Source organism: Diabrotica virgifera, chromosome 10 (genome assembly GCF_917563875.1).
Source record: "Diabrotica virgifera virgifera chromosome 10, PGI_DIABVI_V3a".
Lineage (NCBI taxonomy): Eukaryota > Metazoa > Arthropoda > Insecta > Coleoptera > Chrysomelidae > Diabrotica > Diabrotica virgifera.
In genome coordinates this window covers 131,166,959-131,187,636 of record NC_065452.1, presented here as the reverse complement: position 1 = coordinate 131,187,636, position 20,678 = coordinate 131,166,959, and the positions used below count along the sequence as shown (strand labels likewise).

Sequence of the window (20,678 nt, the reverse complement as noted above, 5' to 3'; positions counted from 1 at the left end):
CCATGGACGTATAAATAAAGAACGTCCATGGTTCTGGCGGACAAAATAAATGTGCCGTTTTCGTGGTCTGACCGTTCCAAATTTTTAACTTGTTCCACAATTAAAACTGCCCCTGTTCCAGTGTTCCCATATATCAAAGTTTATCCGACTAGACACCCTTAAGCTATTAACAAATTTTCAGCTTGCTATTAATCAACTTTTTTTTCATACGCGGGATCCAGACCTATATGTTACCCAAACAATTTAAAAATGAATTTTTTCGCCTTTTTGTTCGGCAAACTTATTTATTAAAGCATCCATAGCTCAAGAAGATTTAAATTTCTCTAGATATTCGGTTTCTATTGACAGCAACAACAAGTCTGATAGTCGTTTGTGTCCCATAGAAGTCCTGAGGTAGTTTTTAATTAATGTTAATTTTTAAAAACTTGTTTCAGCTACGGCAGTAGTTAATACCGAACTATTATTACCTCCGGAAACCTGGATGTAAAGTATCTAATTATATTTTATGATTAGTAAGTCTGTAAGTGCTCTAACAGCTTTAATTTTCTGAATTTCAGTTTGTAAGCAGGTTTCTAAACCAAGTAACTGTTAATAAAGATCAAATGAAATGTCTTTATCGTAGTAGTAGTAGCCAGTATTTCGACTTGTTCTTTTATAATTTCATTTGGAAATGATCTCTGACGAATCAGAGACTTTGAAATCGTTGTTTGGTTTGAGAAATCAATATATCCAAACATCAATAATAAATATTGACTTTGAAGGGCATAGGCGCAAAATGTCGCTTAAATGTGTTTTAAATGCATTCATTTTTTTTAGAATCCTGAGAAAACTAATAAGAATACGATATTTTTTAATTTTAACGCAGAATGAAAGATTACATTATTACCGAGTGCCAAAAGTCCTTAGGCCTTCGAGTAACCAAAAAGTTTCTTTTAAATGAGATAATTTGAAATTAAAAATCACACTAAATTTCCTCTTTTGTTTCACCCCTGTAACTTATTAAAATAAACATTATAGAAGTTTTCAGGGAGTTTTACAAGTGATTGTAATCATCCATATGCACCCAATATTAAGTTTGTTCCATCGTAACTCTGCCCTCTACATTTAGATAAATCAATTACATATTCTGTCACAGTATTCAAAATAAGAGTTTTAAGCCTTCTGCACTGCAATCAGCTACTTATATGAACCCCAAAAAAGACTCACAGATTTTGATTTATTTGGGTACACTCTTATTGTTTTCTACTGACACGTATCGAAAAACTACAAAAAGTCTTGAGGTGTATCCAAAATAATCGCATAAATGGAGCATTTTTAGTTTCTGAGACAATTGTTTCCCTAACTGCAGGTGAATTAATAATTTCATTTTGATTTGTGGGGCTTAAATAATAATTTATTTCACTATTCGGCTTTAAAATAAGTTCTTTTAAAAATGACCATAATTTTTGTATTAAACGAAAGATAAATAAATAATATACCTACATAAATATAATTTATACATAAAGAATAGATTACACGAAAATGCCAATACCCAAACAATTCATACTGTTTCAAATACTCAAATGCAAGGTAAAGCGATTACAAAAATTGCAATTTGGCATTATACAGTGCCTCACACACAACCAACGGTAAATGAACAATGAAAATTAGCTTAAGTATAGAAACTCGGTTCTTATGTATAACGGCGAGCGACTGCAAATATACATAATACATAAATATAATTTATATATAGATAAAAAATACCTTCCACAACAATGCTGATACCGAAACAATACACACTGTTTCAAATCGACCTAATAGTGAAATTGTAAAATATTTTGTTCAATTTTTTTTAATGGAATTTTTGTTTCGATATCCCGGGGGCCTCGTATAAATGATACGGCGATAGCTACGCCTCTGTTAAAAACTTTAGTTTTTAACCACGATATTTAAACACTGTGGACTTTGAACAATTAAAAAAAAATTGTACTTGGTCACTTTTTGTTCTCGAAAAAAATTAGAAATTTGACTTGGTCAATATAAGCGACACCGTATTAGGAAATTATATTTATTAACTACGGTCTGTACATAAAAAAAATAAATAAAATCTAATCAGTTTCTGTGTCGTCGCTTTCAGAAGAAGCTGGTTACGGTATGAAAACTTTTTTTTGACTACTGGAATCGATTTATACCACTCGTGGAACTCTTGCGGAATAATTTTGTTTCTACGCAAGGAGGCTGTTTTTATTTTGCTCTGGTATAGACAAAAGTCTTTTGTATAACATTGGAATGTTCTTATTAATAACAACTGGTCTGACCTTGCCACATACTCTAAGAGTAACGCATAACTTTTAATTTTAATCACGATATTTTGTTTCCATTTTAATCTTAGTCTCTGTTTTTTAAGAACATCTGTGCTTAAGATCGAAAAAGTCTGAAAACCGTAATTCTTCAACTCTATAGGCACCTCTCTTTTTGTTGCGTCTTGTAGAACGGGCTAGCATGAAAATATTCAACAGATCGTTCATTGTAAAAATGGCAACATTTTTATTAACAAACTATATAGCACTGTGCATTGAGTTTACCTCCATGTACGAATGTCCTTTCTCCATAAAATTATGCTGAAAAATCTTAATGTGTGAGTTACAACAACATACAAATTAATGAGGCAATGAACGAATATAAAAATCTCTGATAAGTCAGAATATAAACTGATCTCTGTGATGCCTTTTGATCATGTGATTGCAGAGTTTTTATCCACTTGATCAATGCTATTCCAATTTCAGAACTTCCACGTTGACCATTAATCTCTGTCCAAGTATAACATTGCGCATTATTTGGAGGTGCCGCTTCATAGATTGTAAAGTTGTAAGCACACAATTTAAAAGAATAGTATAGTTGTGACACATCTGAGGGTGGTATTTGCAATATACTTTATAAATCTTACTGTTAAAGTATAAAATATCGTACTCTTTTTAAAGTCTAAACAGTTCTGAATCATAAACTAACGATACGCAATAAACGGACAAGTGCAATCTGCTGACAGCCAAAAGTGACTAAGTTGACTTCGTCAGTTTTGTATGTAACAAAAAATTGTTTTATGCACATAGTCATTATAGAAGAGTTTTGTTTGACGGTTGTATTACGTTTAAACGACTTGGTCAATTTTTCTGGTAAAACTAACAACGTTTCTTAGTGACTTAAGTCGACTTTACACTACATGATTTATCATGTGATTTGTCATATGATTTTTCCCATGACGAGCCGCATGACAATGCTTATGACAAAACGAGCCGTATCAACAATGCAAAATCATATGACAAATCACACAGTGTAAACATGTAAATTTCACTCCATGACCAAATCATATGACAAATCACATGATAAATCATGTAATGTATAGTCGACTTTAGTCAAGTCAAGTTAGACCATGAAGAACAGTTAGGTACTTATCAAATAAGTATGTAAAAATTAATTCAAAATAATAGCCACGAACAAAATTTAGAATTACATACATATGTTATTTATCGATTTTAAACAGGCATATGACTCAGGCCTATACTGAAGAGACATAGTTACCGTACCTATCTAAAATAGTAATTATGTGGTACACAGGTAGGAGGGAAATAATGTAATGTACCTTAAAAATATTTATTTAACACAGTCAGCTCTACAAATATCCTGTATATAACAAACAAATTGTGAATACAAACAATTAAATCGGCGAAAGAGTATTTTTCTCGGACGGCGTTAGTTCTGGATGCCAAATATCTACTATTAAAATTAATCTAAAATCTGTTCCATTATGCCATACTTCGTGTTCAAAGCTGTCGTCAAAAACAATTATTTCACCTTCTTTCCAACTTCTGCAATAAACAAGTTAATGTAACAAACATGTTATTAAAATAATATATATTTTTTTAAAACGAGATAGTAAAACGACGGTTGGCTGTATATCGTATACACTTCTCCAAGAAATTAACTCACCACCTTAAAAATTGGTAATCTTTAATGTCTCGAATTTCTTAAACCTGTTGCCGTATTTGATTGATTTTTTAACATGTTATAGCCTTATTCTTTAACAATATCGCTGTAATAATGTTGTTGCTAGACAGGTAAATTTTCATTGTATACCGGGTGTACCAATCAAACTGTGATTTTGTCTAAAAGTTCGCGTCACCCTGTGGAATATGTAGCATTTATAAAATACTGAAATTAAAACCCAACTATAGCCTCATGTTTTCTTAGCATTCTGTTTTTTGATCCATTTGCTTATGTTTGATAATAAAAAAGTTAGGTACTTTAACAACTAGCCTTGTTTTTCATCAATACAGGGTGTTTTTTTTTAAATAAGTGTGGCAAACTTTAAGGGGTAGTTCTGCATGAAAAAATAATGCCAGTTTGCTTTATAAACGTATGTCCTCAAATGCTTTGTTTCTGAGATAGGGGATGTTGAAATTTTTCTTACAAACTGACTATTTATTTATTGCTCTAAAACCGGTTGCAAATGAAATTTGGTGGGTTTTAAGAGGTAATTATTGTGCATTTTTTGACATACAATTAAAAATTTTACGTTCACCATTGGCGCTCATAAGGGCCATATTAAGTTCCTAATTATATATCAAAAAATTCGAAATAACTAACTCTTAAAACCCACCAAATTTCATTTACATATCTTAACCGGTTTTAGAGCAATAAATAAATAAAAAATCAATGGGAAAATCCCAATAGTTGGCTGTATACCATAGTTTAAAAAACTCATACAGAACTAAAAACTTCGAGATGTATTCTGGTATAAAATCGTTTATTTAAAAACTATCTAAAATGTCATGGATTGCAAAACGTTTTCGTTCTAATACAGAACATCTTCAGTGCATCCTGCCGAGTAGTTTGAAACTAGCACACTGTATATAGTGGTAACCCCATCATATATGGTTTACATAATATAATGAAATAATATTATGAATATAATATAATGAAATAATATTATGTAAACCATATATGATGGGGTTACCACTATATACAGTGTGCTAGTTTCAAACTACTCGGCAGGATGCACTGAAGATGTTCTGTATTAGAACGAAAACGTTTTGCAATCCATGAAATTTTAGATAGTTTTTGAATAAACGATTTTATACCAGAATACATCTCGAAGTTTTTACTTCTGTATGAGTTTTTCAATAAATAAATCGTCAGTTTGGAAGAAAAATTTCAACACCCCCTATCTCGGAAACGAAGCATTTGCGGACACACGTTTATATAGCAAACTGTCATTATTTTGTCAAGTAGAATTACCCCTTAAAGTTTGCGATACTTATTTAAAAAACACCCTGTATTGACGAAAAACAAGGCTAGTTGTTAAAGTACACAACTTTTTTATTATCCAACATAAGCAAATGAATAAAAAAACAGAAAGTTAAGAAAACATGAGGCAATAGTTGGGTTTTAACTTCAGTATTTTATAAATGCTAGAATATTCGACAGGGTCACGCGAACTTTGAGAAATAATCACAGTTGGATTGGTACACCCCGTACCAGTGGCGCACCTAGAATTTTCCTCTGGGAGTGGTTTGGCTTGGGCACCGAAATTTTTTTGTATTGTTTGTGAAATACAAGTTCAATTTTCATACTATTTTTTATATGCTGTGGGAGGGGTTTTAACCCCCAACACCCCCTGGGTACGCCACTGCCCAGTACACAATGACTATTTACCTGTCTAGAAAAAATATTATTACAACGTTATTTTTAAAGAATAAGGCTGTAACATATTAACAACATCACTTAAATCGGACAACAGGTTTAGGAAATTCGAGACAGTAAAAATGATAAATTTTTAAGGTGGTGCGTTAATTTCTTGGAGAAGTGTAGTTAAATAACTTTTAACGAAAAACTCCTATTTTGTAATTCGTAGATATAATTTAATCAAGAATTAAAATTCTAAAAAATCCAAATGCTTTAAACTATTCGTTCAGAACGTTTTCGGACTTATCAGTCCATCCTCAGTGAACTAATTTTACTTGCTAAATAGCCCCAAAACCAAACAGTGGTTGGATCAATTGACAGACGAATGTAGTCCAAAGCGTACGGGTAAAAAGTGTTAAAGTAGAGAAATCTCATGTTGCCGGAAAGTTGTCCAGGTTCATCGGCTTCAAGTCGTATTATTTTTACAAATTTATAATGTAAATTTCATATTAAATTTTTTTGAATTTTAATTCTTGATTAACTTATACCAATTACAAAATAGGCCCTGAAATTAGTGTATCCACCACCACGGAAAGAACCCAGTACCTTCTGCTCTCTCACATATACTGGCAAGATAACAACAAAGATAGCCAGATATATAAAAAAGAAAGGAATAACACCAGCTTTCAGAACTAACAACAACTTAAGCAAATATATTAAGAACAATAAAAGCCGAAAGAGAAAGCAACTACAGAGTGGTGTGTACAAACTAACTTGTGGTGACTGTCCGAAAACGTACATCGGTCAAACTGGCAGAACTTTTGACAAACGGATAGCAGAACACAAAAGGGCATTCAACAATAGAAAAACAGACACTTCTACATACGCACTTCACCTTCTAGATCATAATCATTCTTTCAATGAAGAGTTTCAAATTCTACATATTCAAAATAAAGGCCTTAAGCTATCTTTTTTAGAATCTATGGAAATTAATAAACTGAAAAATACAGATGTAATTCTGAATGACCAACTCGAGACAAACAGCTCCCCACTCCTCAACCTCTTCAGTTGAAGACTTAAAAAGGCAAACAGATTGTAAACTGTATCACTTGAGAAAGGCACTCCGCCGAAACAGCTGTAGTCACTTAGTTATAATAAATGTTGTGGAAGTATAGAAAACAAACGTTTTCAGTGTTTTATTGTTAGATAAAATGAACTTCCATCAAGTAACGGTCGAATCCATCAATTATTTACAAAATAGGAGTTTTTACTTCATATTAACAGTTAATATAATTTTTATTTTATCAGTGACACATTGTTGGTGATTCATCTAACATCGTAAAAATGCTTTGTTTATGTGCGATTTCCATGAATCAAACCATATGAATGGTTAGTAGAATATTATCAGCTACTAAAAGACCTATTGTTTATGTGATTAGTTTAAAGATATAATTCATAATAATGATTAATAAACGAATAAATAAATTTTTAAATATAGCACCTAGAGATTGCAGTTTTTGCATTATGTTCAGGATGACGTCAGGAAAAAGTGTACTATTCAAAAATTGGTGGAAATGCATAATTGCACTGTAAAGTTCATAAAATGCATCCAAAATTTCATAAATATAAAAATAAAGTCAAAATTAGTATAATAAGGAACAAAATTTATTAATAGGCGGTTTTTTGGGTCACTGAATACGATTGCGCCATCAGAACTGATCCCCGGATCACCTGGTGCCCAAGATCACGCCAAGAGACGTCATCTTGACCTCCGGAGTACCTGGTGCCCAGGGTCGCTACTAAGGCACGTCAAATTGATGTAACTGGACTACTTGGGGGGTTTTTGAGGTGGCTAAAAACGCAGATGCCATCACGACAGACCTTAGGATCACCTGGTGCCCAAGGCCACTGTAAGGGACGTCATCTTCTGGAGTTTCGAGGGCTTTAGGTATTAAATTGATGCGAACGGATTACTTACGGGTTTTTGAGGTCGCTAAACACGAATATACCATCAACACCGACTCCCTGTGCACCTGGAGCCCAAGCTCACAGCAAAGGGCGGTCTTTTATGGAGTTTGAGAGATTTCGGCATTAAATTGATAAAAATGGATTACTCGGGGGTTTTTGAGTCGTTAAACACGAATATGCCATCAGAACAGACCTCTCGATCACCTGGTGCCCAAGGTCACTGCAAGGGACGTCATTTTCTGGAGTTTCAGGGCTTTCCGTATTAAATTGATGCAAACGGATTACTTACGTGTTTTTGGGGTTGCTAAACATGAGTATGATATCAGAATTGAACTCCGGAGTACCTGGTGCCCAGGGTCGCTACTAGGGTACGTCATCTTCTGGGGTTTCGAGGGTTTTCGGTATTTAATTGGTGCAAATGGATTACTGGAGGGTTTTTGGGGTCGTTAAACACGAAATTACCCACGGAGCACCTGGTGCTCAGAGCCACTACAAGGGACGTGATCTTCTGGATTTTCGAGCAATTTCAGCATTAAATTGATGCAAATGGATTACTGAGGGGTTCTTGAGGTCTCTAAATACGAATATGCCATCAGAACCGAATCCCGGAGAACCTGGTGCCCAAGGTTACTGCTAGGGGCATCATCTTCTGGAGCTTCGAGAGTCTTCGGTATTAAATTGATGCAAACGGATTACTTATAGGTTGTTTTGGTTGCTGAACGCGGATACGCCATCAGATCTCACCCTCGGGGCACCTGGTGCCTAAAGCAGATCATCTTCTGAAATTCCGAGGGTTTTAGGCATTCAATTGATGCAAACGGATTATTTACTAATCGGATTTTGGCGTTGTTGAACACGATTGAGTCATCAGAACAAACACCAGAGCACCTGGTACCTAGGGCACGTCATCCTAGCGACCCCAAAAACCCTTCAGTAATCCATTTGCATCAATTAAATACCGAAAATCCTCGAAACCCCAGAAGATGACGTGCCCTTGTAGCGACCCTGGGCACCAGGTACTCCGGAATTCAATTTTGATGGAATATTCGTGTTTAGCGACCCAAGAAACCTGTAATTCGTTTGCATCAATTTAATACCGAAAGCACTCGAAACTCCAGAAAATGACGTCCCTTGCAGTGACCGTGGGCACCAGGTAATCCGGTGGTCTATTCTGATGGCATATTCGTGTTTGGCGACCTCAAAAACCCTCGATTAATCCGTTTGCACCAATTTAATACCGAAAGTCCAGAAGATGACGTCCCTTGCAGTGACCTTGGACACCAGGTGATCCAGAGGTCTGTTCTGATAGCATATTCCTGTTTAACCATCTCAAAAACCCCCGAATAGGCCCGTTGCATCAATTTAGTGCCGAAATCCCTCGAAACTCCAGAAGATGACGTGCCTTAGTAGCGACCCTGGGCACCAGGTACTCCAGAGCTCAATTCTGATGGCATATTAGTGCTTAGTGACCCCTAAAACCCGCAAGTAATCCTTTTGCATCGATTTAATGCCGAAAACTATCGAAACTCGAGAAGATGTCTCTTGCACTGACCTTGGGCACCAGGTGATCCGGGGGTCAGTTCTGATTGCGTAATCTTATTCAGGGACCCCAAAACCCCCTAAATAATAAATTTTACTCCTTAGTATACTGATTTTGACTTTATTTTTATATATATACAATTTTGGATGAATTTTATGCACTTTACAGTGCAATTATGCATTTCCACCAATTTTTGAATAGTAGACTTTTTTCCTGACGTCATCCTGAACATAATGCAAAAAACTGCAAGTCTCAATGTGCTGTATTTAAAAATTTATTTATTTTGTGCTAAATGCCCTCGTCTATAAAGAGATACTAGAGCAGAAATTCCCAAACTTTTTTCTCTCGTAGATCCCTTGTCGTGTTTTTGAATTTTAGATGGACCACTTTGAAATATTTTAATTGCTAACGGTAGTGAAGTGATTATAAAAAACTACACATTTATTGATTAAATTTAAATCTGATAGTAAAGTTACTATCAGCTCTGATACATGAAAAAAACTAAGCAAAAAATAATAAATTCATTTAATGGGAGGGATGCACTTAATGGTTTAATCATAAATTATCAATATTTGGCATATCAATTAATGTACAAAATAGTGAAGCCATTTTTGAGGAATTATTACTATTTCACAGCGAAGGAATAATAATTAACGGAAAATCTATTAACAATATAAAATATGCAGATGACACATGACACCCTGATTATGGCAAGCTCTGCTGAACAACTTCATTTACTACTAAACAAAACAAACAGTTTCTGTGAAGAATATGGACTAAAAATAAATATAAAAGGACCAAATACATGATAATAACTAAGACAACAAATAAACAAACAAGCATACATTTGGGAAATGTACCGATAGAAAGGGTTGATAAATACGAATACCTAGGAACTTGGATTTCAGACAATAATGATCAAACTACAGAAATAAGGGCCAGGATAGAAATAGCTAGAACTGCGTTTGTAAAAATGAAAATACACCAGGGAAATAAGGCAAAAATATACCATGTTCGGGACACTTGAGCAGCCAGGTTGCAAATGGGTTTTTTGGGTACTATATATCTAATACATTATAAATACAAAAATGCCCGTCACAGTTCGGACGAGAATTTTAGTTATTAACAAATAAGTGTCAAAAATGGCAGTTTTTTCGTTTAAATCGCCACAGGTAAAAATAGGGTAATTAAATATCTTATTTATAGTATCTTTCTTTTAACAGATGAGCAAAGGTTTAAAATGGCAGTTTTTGAATTTTAGTCCGATCATTTGTTGCTTCGGAAATTTCAAAATAAAACTAAAATTTCTAAAATAAAAAATTTGCTATAACTTTTGCAAAAATGACCTTAAGACTTTCATGTTGCATGAAAAGTTGAGTCAAAAAGTCCATATAATGCACAAAAAATTTTAAGACGATTTGTCAATTAGTTTAAATTTTATTTAATTTGTTTATCTCAAAGAGCTTTTTTTCTGCAATGTTATTGTTCAGAAAATAATAATGATATAGCAATTCTGTGGAAACCACGTGAAAGAAGAATGGTTATATTTTCAACGTATTTAAAAAAATCATTAAAAAGTCATTTTTATCATTCCGAAAACATTTTACTAAAGTAGAGTCATTTTTGGATTATAAACAATTTGAATAACTTTGTTAATATTGACTCTAGACTAAAACTACTTTGGGATTTGAAAAGCTGGTATTTTTACAAGTGTTTTAAAAATAAATCTTTTCATCTAGGTTAATTACGGTCAATGTTAGCCACTTTTTAATATTTAATTCACAGCTATTTTGTTTATAACAATTAAGCAACCTAACTAGCGCCAATTTGAAGTTCAAGGTATATAGTTTATCTGTAGAAGTTTGAATAAACTTTAAACTTCAACAAAGTGGTTAATAAAGGTTTAAAAATTACGTGTTAAAGAAATCGATTCGTGGTCGGTGGAGGGGAATCTCCGGAGCTTGATGATGGATTTTGATCATCTTTGTTTAATTTGTATGTACTCGTAGTCTTGTAGAGTACGTTATGTACACATATCCCCACATAACATTACAAAATGTTGGGGGGAACCCCCTTATCACTCAGGGATATGAAAAATAGATTATGACTGATTCTAAGACCTACAGAATATACATATATAATTTCATAAAAATCGGTCAAGCGGTCTCGGAGGAGTATGGCAACTAACACTGTTACAGGAGAATTTTATAGATGTAAATATATAGATGCTATTAAAAAATAGGGGTTGGTGATAGAAGAGTGAAAACCAAGGGTTGTATGTATTTTTTAATTCTACACCATATAAAATTAAGGTAGACAATTTTGTCCAAAAAAATAAAAAGTCAGGGGGACAACCCCCCTTATAAATTATGGATATGAAAAATGGATTAAAACATATTCTCAGTCCTACAGAATATACGCGTAAAATTTCATAAAAATCGGTCAAGCCGTTTCGGAGGAGTATGGTAACTAACATTGTTACAGGAGAATTTTATGTATATCGAAGTAACTGAACTAAATAATAAAAGTGGCTAACTTTGACCAGAATTAAACTAGGAGAAAAGTTTTTTTTTAAAATTCGTGTAAAATTACCAGCTTTTGATATCCCAAAGTAGATTTACTCTACAGTCAATATTACCAAAGCTATTCAAATTGTTTTTAAGCCAAAAATGACTTTACTTTAGTAAAATATTTTCGGAATGATAAAAATGACTTTTTATGGATTTTATTAAATGCTGTGAAAATATAAATGTTCTTCTTTCATGTGGCTTCCACAGAATTGCAAAAAAAGCTCTTTGAGATAAACAAATTGAATAAAATTTAAACTAATTGACGAATCGTCTTGAAATTTTTTGGGCATGATATGTACTGGTTGTCTCAACTTTTCATGCAATATCAAAATCTTAAGTTCATTTTCGCAAAAGGTATAGCAAATTTTTTATTTTCGAAATTTTAGTCTTATTTTGCATTTGCAACAAATGATCGGACCAAAATTCAAGAACCGCCATTTTGAACTTTTGTCCGTCTACTAAAAGATGAATACTCTAAATAAGATATTTAATTACCCTATTTTTACCTGTAGCGATTTAAACGAAAAAACTGCCATTTTTGACGCTTATTTATTAATAACTAACGAACTGTGACGGGCATTTTTGTATTTATAATGTATTAAGTCTATAGTACCCAAACAATCCATTTGCAACCTGGCTGCTCAAGTGTTCCGACAAAAACCTTATTTCTCTGGACTAAAACAGTTATCTGCAACAAAGACCTTATTAGGACTGAGAGTAAGAGCTTTTAGATGCTACGTGTTTTCGATACTGCAATATGACTTGAATGCTGGATATTAAAGGGAGAACACATAAATAAGCTACAGTTATTTAAAATGTGGTGTTACAGAAGGATGCTTAGAATAGCATGGACACAGAAGAAAACGAACACGGAAGTATTGCGAGAAATGGGCAAATAATACGAAATAATAAACACAATAAATAATAACACACAATAGTAACACACGACTAAGAAAGTTACAATATCTGGGCCACGTAATAAGGGAACAGCGATATGAAATGCTAAGACTGATAATACAGGGAAAGATAAGAGGAAAGAAGGAGAGTGTCATAGTTGAAGAATTTAAGGGACTGGTTTAAATGCAGTTCTATAGAACTCCTCAGAGCAACGGTAGATAGAATAAAGATAGTGATGATGATAATGATAATATTCAACCTCCGATTGAGAAAATGCAATTAAAGAAGAAGAAGAATTTGGCATTAGTTACGTTTATTCTCAAATCTTCTCGGTTAATGATGTCATCTGGTTCCTTTTTTTGTTGTGAGATTTTTAACTGCGCTGAATGAAACCCCTTTCTACTATAGTCCGTCCCACCTTGACTTTACAGTATAGGGAACATAGGCAATGCAGTCAGTCCTTATGAGAGTTTTTAGTGCGGCGATGCCGATTTTATCAAGAATAATTTGTAATCGAACATTAGAGAGATTAAATTAAAACTGTTTTAGAGAGGCAATCTACAATTTTAGGATTCATATGCGTAATAACTATAGTATATGAAATAAACTTAAACGCATACAAATCTTAAAATTATAGATTATCTTTCCAAAAACAGTTTTAATTTAATCTCTCTAATGTTCGATTACAAATTATTTTTGATAAAATCGGCATCATCGCGCTAAAAACTCTCATAATGACTGCATTCCTATGTTTCCTATACTGTAAAATCAAGGTGGGACGGACTATAGTTATGAAGATGGAAAAGCAATTAAAAACTTTCTCGCAGTATTCCATGATACGGGATAAGTAACAGATATGCCTTTTTGAAGCCAGAATTGTTGATATCCGTTTCTAAACTATACCTTAAGTTCTTAGCTAGTGCTTAATCCAATCAATTCCTCTTGTAATGTAAGAAGAACCAAAATAGACTAATGAAAGGGAACAAGTGTATTTATGCATTAAATATGTTATTAAGAAATAAATCCATATCAAGGGGTGCCAAATTATACGATGCATATAGTAACTTATGTATCAGAGACATGGACATTCAATAAAAAGCAACAAGAAATTGTGTAGATATAGGAACGAAAAGTACCTACTAAGGAAAATATTTGGAGGAAAAATGGAGAAAAGCGTTTCGATCAGAAGGACAAATGAAGATCTGGGAGAGTTATATGTGGAGCCCAGCATACTAGGAGTAATAAGAACCCAACGAGTAAGATGCCTTGGAAACGTACAGAGGAGGCCAGAGGATAGACTACCGAAAAATGCTGTCCAGTACAATTGGACGACGTCAGAGAAGAAGTCGACCCAGAACAATGTAAGGTGGAAAATGGACGTAGAAAGAGGATCTAAAAAGACTAAACGTCATATATTGGCTAGACGCGCTAATTATTATTATTGCACGTGTTTTGTTATTTTTCAACATAGTCATTTTTGTTTGTTTTTCAACATAGTCTCCTTTTCTTTTATATTTGATAAGTTTTTTAACTATTTTATCCCTGCAGAAAAGTAATTTTGAAACAGGAAATAATCACACAGAGCTAAATCTAGTGGGTACGGTGGATGATCGAACAATTCTTATCCCAACTCGTGTAATTCTGCCAGTGCAACTGTTTCTTTGTGAGTAGGTAGGCTGTCTGGATTAAAGAGCATTTTATGAGGCAAATCAACTTTTTTTGGCTTTGTAAGGGTTCAATAGAACTGCACTATACAAGCCAGTTTTTGCTGTCACATTTTTCAAGAAATCGATGTGTCACACTGTAGAACAATTCGTCTCACATTTAAGCTTGAACCATGCTCGTAATTCGTAATAAAAATGTTAAGTTAATAAAAAAATAGGCTTTCATGCTTCCATCATAGTAATCATCTAAATTACACATGGTGTATAAAAGGAACACACTGAAACGGAGAAAGATGATGGAAAAATGAATGACTCGACTTACAAGCAACGTGTTGTGATCAAATTTTAATGCAATCTGGCGAAACACTATCCGAAATCCTATCCTATGAAAATCGTAGGTCATGTTCGCCAACTATGTTAGCGTCTGTGGGCCTGTTCCATGGCCCAAGCCAAAGAAGGGCATTGCAATACCTCAATCCGTCCTATAGCCCCGACGTTACTCCCTATGACTTTTTCTTATATCGCAATATGAAGATGCACCTCACGGGACTCATCATGGTAGTCAATCTCAACAAAAACACCCAGTATTTTTGTTATTGATGAATAAGACCCATTCATTATGGGATTTTTGAGATCTTCTAAGTGTCCCCTTTTTACAGTTAACGTATGTTACTTGTACAATAAACACCTTGTATATAACACTCCACCTATCGTCCACCAAGAACTTACCTTATATCATCTGCAACTCTCAGGAAAGTATTACTTGGAACTTTAAGGCCTAAATGTGCTCTAAGTCTACAATTGGTAGGCCCACAATGGGGCCAAATGTGCGTACCAGGATGCATGACACTAAACTTTGTTTGTCCTCTTTTACAATTTTTTGCTTCTGGAATTTGATTGATAATGCTACAAGTAAACGGACATTTTTTGCAATTGTTTACATTTTTCTGTCCTCTTGCATATAACTCAAATTGTTTCCATTCACCAGTATCTCTCAGATTTTCCGACTCGTCTTGGAAATAGCCTTTTTCACTTAAAATGGATAGACCTTCTTCTCTTATCTTTCGCCACGACTGAAGTAACAAATTGAAGAATTTTGGGTATGGAATGTCTTCAGGGTTCCACCATGGTTTACCAGATAGTTTGGGTACGTTGTACAGAGATCTTTGATATTTTGAAAAAAACACTTTGTTGTTAGTACCTTCTTCGTATACCTAAAATATCAGATCGTTAAACTACATACTTTATAAAGTTCGTAGGTGAATTAATTTATATATAAAAAAGTAGATAACACTCGAAGATATTTTCTGTATAATAGAGACGTTCCCATAAATGTCATAAAAACTATTAAAAACATCTACCAAAACAACAAAATGGAAGTCAGAATAGATGAAAAGCTTACATAACCTATAGACATAGGCAGGGGGACTCATTGAGCCCTATGCTCTTTAATTTAATCATGGATGAAATCATCAAAAGCGTCAACAAAGGAAGAGAATACAGAATGGGAAACAAAGAAGTGGCGCAGATGACGCAATATTGATAGCCTAAGATGAAGTTAGTCTGTGTAAAAATTAGTCCATAAATTTAACATACGAGCAAAATAATTCAATATGATAATCTCAACTCAGAAAACCGAAACAATAGTAATCAGCAAAGAAACAATCAAATCTAAAATAGAAAATAGAAATTGATGGCATCAGTATTGAACAAGTAATGGAAATACAATACACAGAATTACACTGTCCAGCTACGAAGACCTTGACAAAGAAGTGAGAAATCAAGTACAAAAAGCAAATAAGTCCAGGATGCCTTAATAACACTCTATGGCGAAACCGACATATTAACACTGAAATGAAGTTAAGAATTTATAAAGCCAATGTAAAACCAATAATGACAAATGCATCAGAACAAGGACCATTATAGTCCAGAGTAATAAGGATTTTCTCGGGACACTTAAAGATCCAGGTAGCTGACTACTTTTTTAGTTATTGTAGACCTATAGGAAGAAAACCTACCTGTTTCCTGCCTAGAGTTCGCGTTCGTTTTTTAATTATTAACAATTTAGTGCAAAAATCGCGATTTTTTCGATTTTTTGCACTACATTCAAAAGCTAAATAGTTGACATAAAATTACAAAATTCAGTTTTTTAGAACATTGAAAAACCTTCAAACTGCCGATTTTTGAAAGTTAAAAAGTTAATTTGTTGTTACGAAAACTGCAAAATAAGTGAAAATCGTTATTTGTTAATAACTTTTACTAAAACTACCTTAGAACTTTAGTGTTTCACCCAAAGTTGGGTATTGGCGTACTTAACAAACCTTCAAAATTTGAGACTGATCCATTAATTAGTTTAACGAGATATTCTATTTGTCTATCCCAGAGACCTTTATTTTGCAATAAGATAAGACAGAAAATAATAAAGATAGGGCAATTCTGAGTATGCAAATGAAAGTAGAAGAGTGATAGTATCAAAATGTGTCAAAAAAGATAAAAAAAAAATAATTAATATAGTCAAAAATCCTAATGCCAAATTTTTGAAATTTTGTAGTTTATAAACATTTAGAATAACTTTAAGACTGTTGTCCGTAGAAACCATCTTTTATATAATCGAAAAGATAGTATTTTAACACGAATTTTCAAATAAAAAAATTTAGCCTGGGTTCATTTGGGAGAAAGTTAGCTATATGTTTTTTTAATTCACAGCTAATTTGTTTATAATAATTAAGGAATCTCATTAATGCTATTTTAAAGAATGGAATTTGTATTTTTTCTTAAAAAATTTGCACAAACATTGTACCTTCACAGCACCATCTACGAGTTTTCAAAAATGTAGTTCAACCGATTTCTAGGGGGAACTTACAAATCCACCGAGTTAAAATACCGAAAAAGCAATTTCAAACGAATATAATTTTCTGTATCTCCGGATAAACTCAATGGATTTTGATTTTTCTTTTTTTAATTTGTATGTAATTTCTATGTACATTACAAATATGTAATTTGTTTATAAATTTATCAATTAATAAAACGTCTAATTTGTTTAAACAATTATTGAAAAAATATTTTTTTTTACAAAAATCTATTTTTTTAATCATAGTATATTAAATATACTATGATTTTAATGATCATACAAAAAGTTAAAGTACACTTTAATAAATACATAATTTTTATTAGATAATTATTTATTGAAGATAATTTATTTATTAAAGTATACCTTCACTTTTTCTATGATTAATAATGATATATATATATATATATATATATATATATATATATATATATATAATATAATGTTCTTGAACTCTAAGTGGAGCATAGGCTTCAGTGAAAACGCGCCATCGGGTTCTATTTTGCGCTAGGGCCTTCACCTCATTCCAAGACTTTCCTTGACTTCTTATCTCGTCCATGATGGATCTTCTCCAAGTTTGTGCTGGGCGACCTCTTTTTCTCTTTCCTTGGGGATTCCACTCTAGGGCATTTTTTGCAATACTGGAACTATCTTTTCGGAGTGTGTGACCTATCCACCCCCACTTTCTGTATTTGATTTCATTTTCTACCCTCTTTTGTTGGGTCAGGTGTAGCAGATCTTCGTTTCTGATGGTGTTTGGCCAGAAAATACGAACAATTCTTCGTAGACATTTGTTAACAAAGACCTGCAATTTGTCTGTAATGTATTTTGTCACTTTCCAGGTTTCACATCCATAGAGTAGAACAGACATAACATTTGACTGGAATATTCGGATCTTTGTCCTTGTAGTATATTCTCCAGACCTCCAAACAGGGTTAAGAATGCTGAAAGCTTGTTGAGCTTTTCGTATCCTCATACGAATATCGTCTTCTGTACCTCCGCTTTCTGTTATGACACTTCCAAGGTACGTGAAGTTCTCCACATTTTCAATCTGCTTGTTGTCGATATTAAATAGCGTGTTGTTCCTTGCATTTATTCTCATCGACTTGGTTTTACCAATATTGATTTTTAAACCTATTTTTTTGGCCTCAGTGGATAGTGTTTCCAATTGGTCGGCCACATCCTGGAACCTTTGTCCTAACAGGCAGATATCGTCGGCGTATTCCAGATCACTTAGGCGTGTGGTTAACGTCCATTGTATCCCTTTTGTGTCGAAGTCTAGTTTGGAGAGAACATAGTCCAGAGCTATGTTAAACAGAAACGGAGAAAGCACACATCCCTGTCTGACTCCAGTAAGTACGTCAAATTCGTCACTGTTGACCCCATTGTGTGTCACGCTGCACGTCGCCTCAGTGTACAGTGACTTTATAATGGAAATTATTTTATGAGGAATGTTTCTTAGCTCTAAAATTTTCCATAGAGCAGCATGAGACAGGCTGTCAAAGGCACGTTCGAAATCGACAAAGACCATGTATAGAGGTGTGTTCCATTCAACCGATTGTTCCATTATTACCCTCACTGTATTAATGTGATCTATGCAGGAAGATTCTGGTCTAAAACCTGCTTGATTCGCTCGAAATTCAACCTTGTTTGTTAATCTTTTATGTATGATGATCGTAAAAATTTTATTTATGACGGTAAGCAAGGTTATTCCTCTCCAATTTTTGCACAGTGTGAGGTTGCCCTTTTTTGGAAGCTTAATAATATTACCTTTTTTCCAGCCCGCTGGAATGCGGTTTGTTTCCCACACCTCTCGGATTATGGGGAGCAAAAGTTCAGCGGTTAGATGCGGGTCAGTTTTAAGTAGTTCGGCAGCAATGTTATCGATTCCCGGGGACCTGTTATTTCTCAGAGATTTGATAGCTGTTATTATCTCCATTTTGGAAGGGGACTCGCAAGATATATGCAAGTCTACATTCTGCGGGTTTTCGACAATTTCATCCGCGTTATCCCTGGGCGTGCCTAGCATCTCCTGAAAGTGCTCTTTCCATCTCTCTACTTGATCATCCGTTGTAGTAAGTAATTCACCTGTCTTGGATCTTACAATGTTCGAACAGTTGGGCCCATTTTTTGTTAATCGTCTGGTAATTTGGTACAGCTCTCTAGTCCTGTTGTGTTGTGCAGCTGTTTCTGCTTGTTTTGCCAGTTCTTCAGCCCACCTTCTTTTGTCTCTTCTTGCATTCCTTTTAACTGCTTTATTTAGTGTTTCATATTCTTGTTGTCGGTTCGTTCTTCCTTCTACAGTTCTTGCTTGCAAGATATCTTTTTTTCGTTGTTTTCTGTCCTCGATAAGATTCCAAGTTTCATCTGATATCCATTCCTTTCTATCTTTCTCTTTTTTACCCAGTTTGTCTTCAGCTATTTCTGTCAGAACATTTGCCAAATCTTCCCAGCTATTTACTTCACGTTCTCTTGTTTTTACTTGAAGCTCCTCCCTAAACATGTGTTTTCCTGGAAGAGTTTTTAATTTGTTCAGGTTATATGTGGGTCTGTTGGTGTTTCTTGTGATTTTGTTTTTGTTTTTTGCCATCTTGATTTTAATGGTACCAATTAACAGATGGTGGTCACTTGCGATGTCTGCTCCTCTTTTATTTCGTACATCAAGAAGAGATGATCTCCATCTTTTTGATATGGCGATGTGATCTATTTGGTTTTCTCTGGTATGACCAGGGGCAGTCCATGTTACCTTGTGAATATTTTTATGTGGGAAGATGGTTCCACCAATAACTAAACGGTGATTGGAGCAAAAATTTGTAAAGCGCTCTCCATTTTCATTCATCACTCCCAGGCCATGTTTGCCCATTACGGTTTCTAAATTAATATTATCTTCTCCAACTTTGGCGTTCATATCGCCCATCACTATTAGGATATCGCCTTTGTTTACTTGTTGGGTTGTTTGTTCTAGTTGTTCGTAGAAAATGTCTTTATCTTCGAAGAGAGATGTGTTCGTAGGAGCATAGCACTGAATAACTGTTATCTTTCGGTATCTGGTATAAAATCTGACAGTCATAATTCTGTCATTAATGGGTTTCCATGAAATGAGGCTTTTTTTGGCTTGTTTACTGAGTAGAAGACCCACTCCGCTCTCGTGACTTCCATTTTCTTTACCACTAGGTAATAGAAGTTCTCCTGTTTGGGTATGGTGTTCACCATTGCCCAACCATCTTACTTCCGATAGACCAACAAAGCTTAATTTATATCTGTTTAATTCTTTTACTGCTTGAGCCAGTTTAGAAATCTCATACAGTGTTTTTACATTCCAGCAACCAAATCGTGTCCGTGTTTTCGGTGATGCCAAAGTCGTCAACATTTGATCCGTCCGGTTTGTTTCTACCAAAGTTTCAGTAATAATATAAAATTTAAGATGGGTAGGTTATTGGCCTTCCGCACCCGAGTCTGGTGCCGGGGCTGCCGACTGTAGCTTCCAAACAAGCCTCAGGGGGTAGTGGTCCTGGAGGTGGCAACGACAT

The 20,678-nt window shown here is 34.2% G+C and overlaps 1 protein-coding gene across 1 annotated transcript in view; it reads right to left on the bottom strand.

Moving 5' to 3' along the window:
• Positions 1-3,616: 3,616 nt before the first annotated feature.
• LOC114335111 (aspartyl/asparaginyl beta-hydroxylase) overlaps positions 3,617-20,678 on the bottom strand; it is a 394,028-nt gene continuing 376,966 nt past the window's right edge. Inside the window, exons 13-14 of the mRNA XM_050641270.1 lie at positions 15,030-15,514; positions 3,617-3,845 (exon numbers count right to left, since the gene is read on the bottom strand). Of these exons, the coding sequence (XP_050497227.1) occupies positions 3,695-3,845; positions 15,030-15,514 (636 nt within the window). The 3' untranslated portion in view covers positions 3,617-3,694. The remainder of the gene's footprint in view (positions 3,846-15,029; positions 15,515-20,678) is intronic.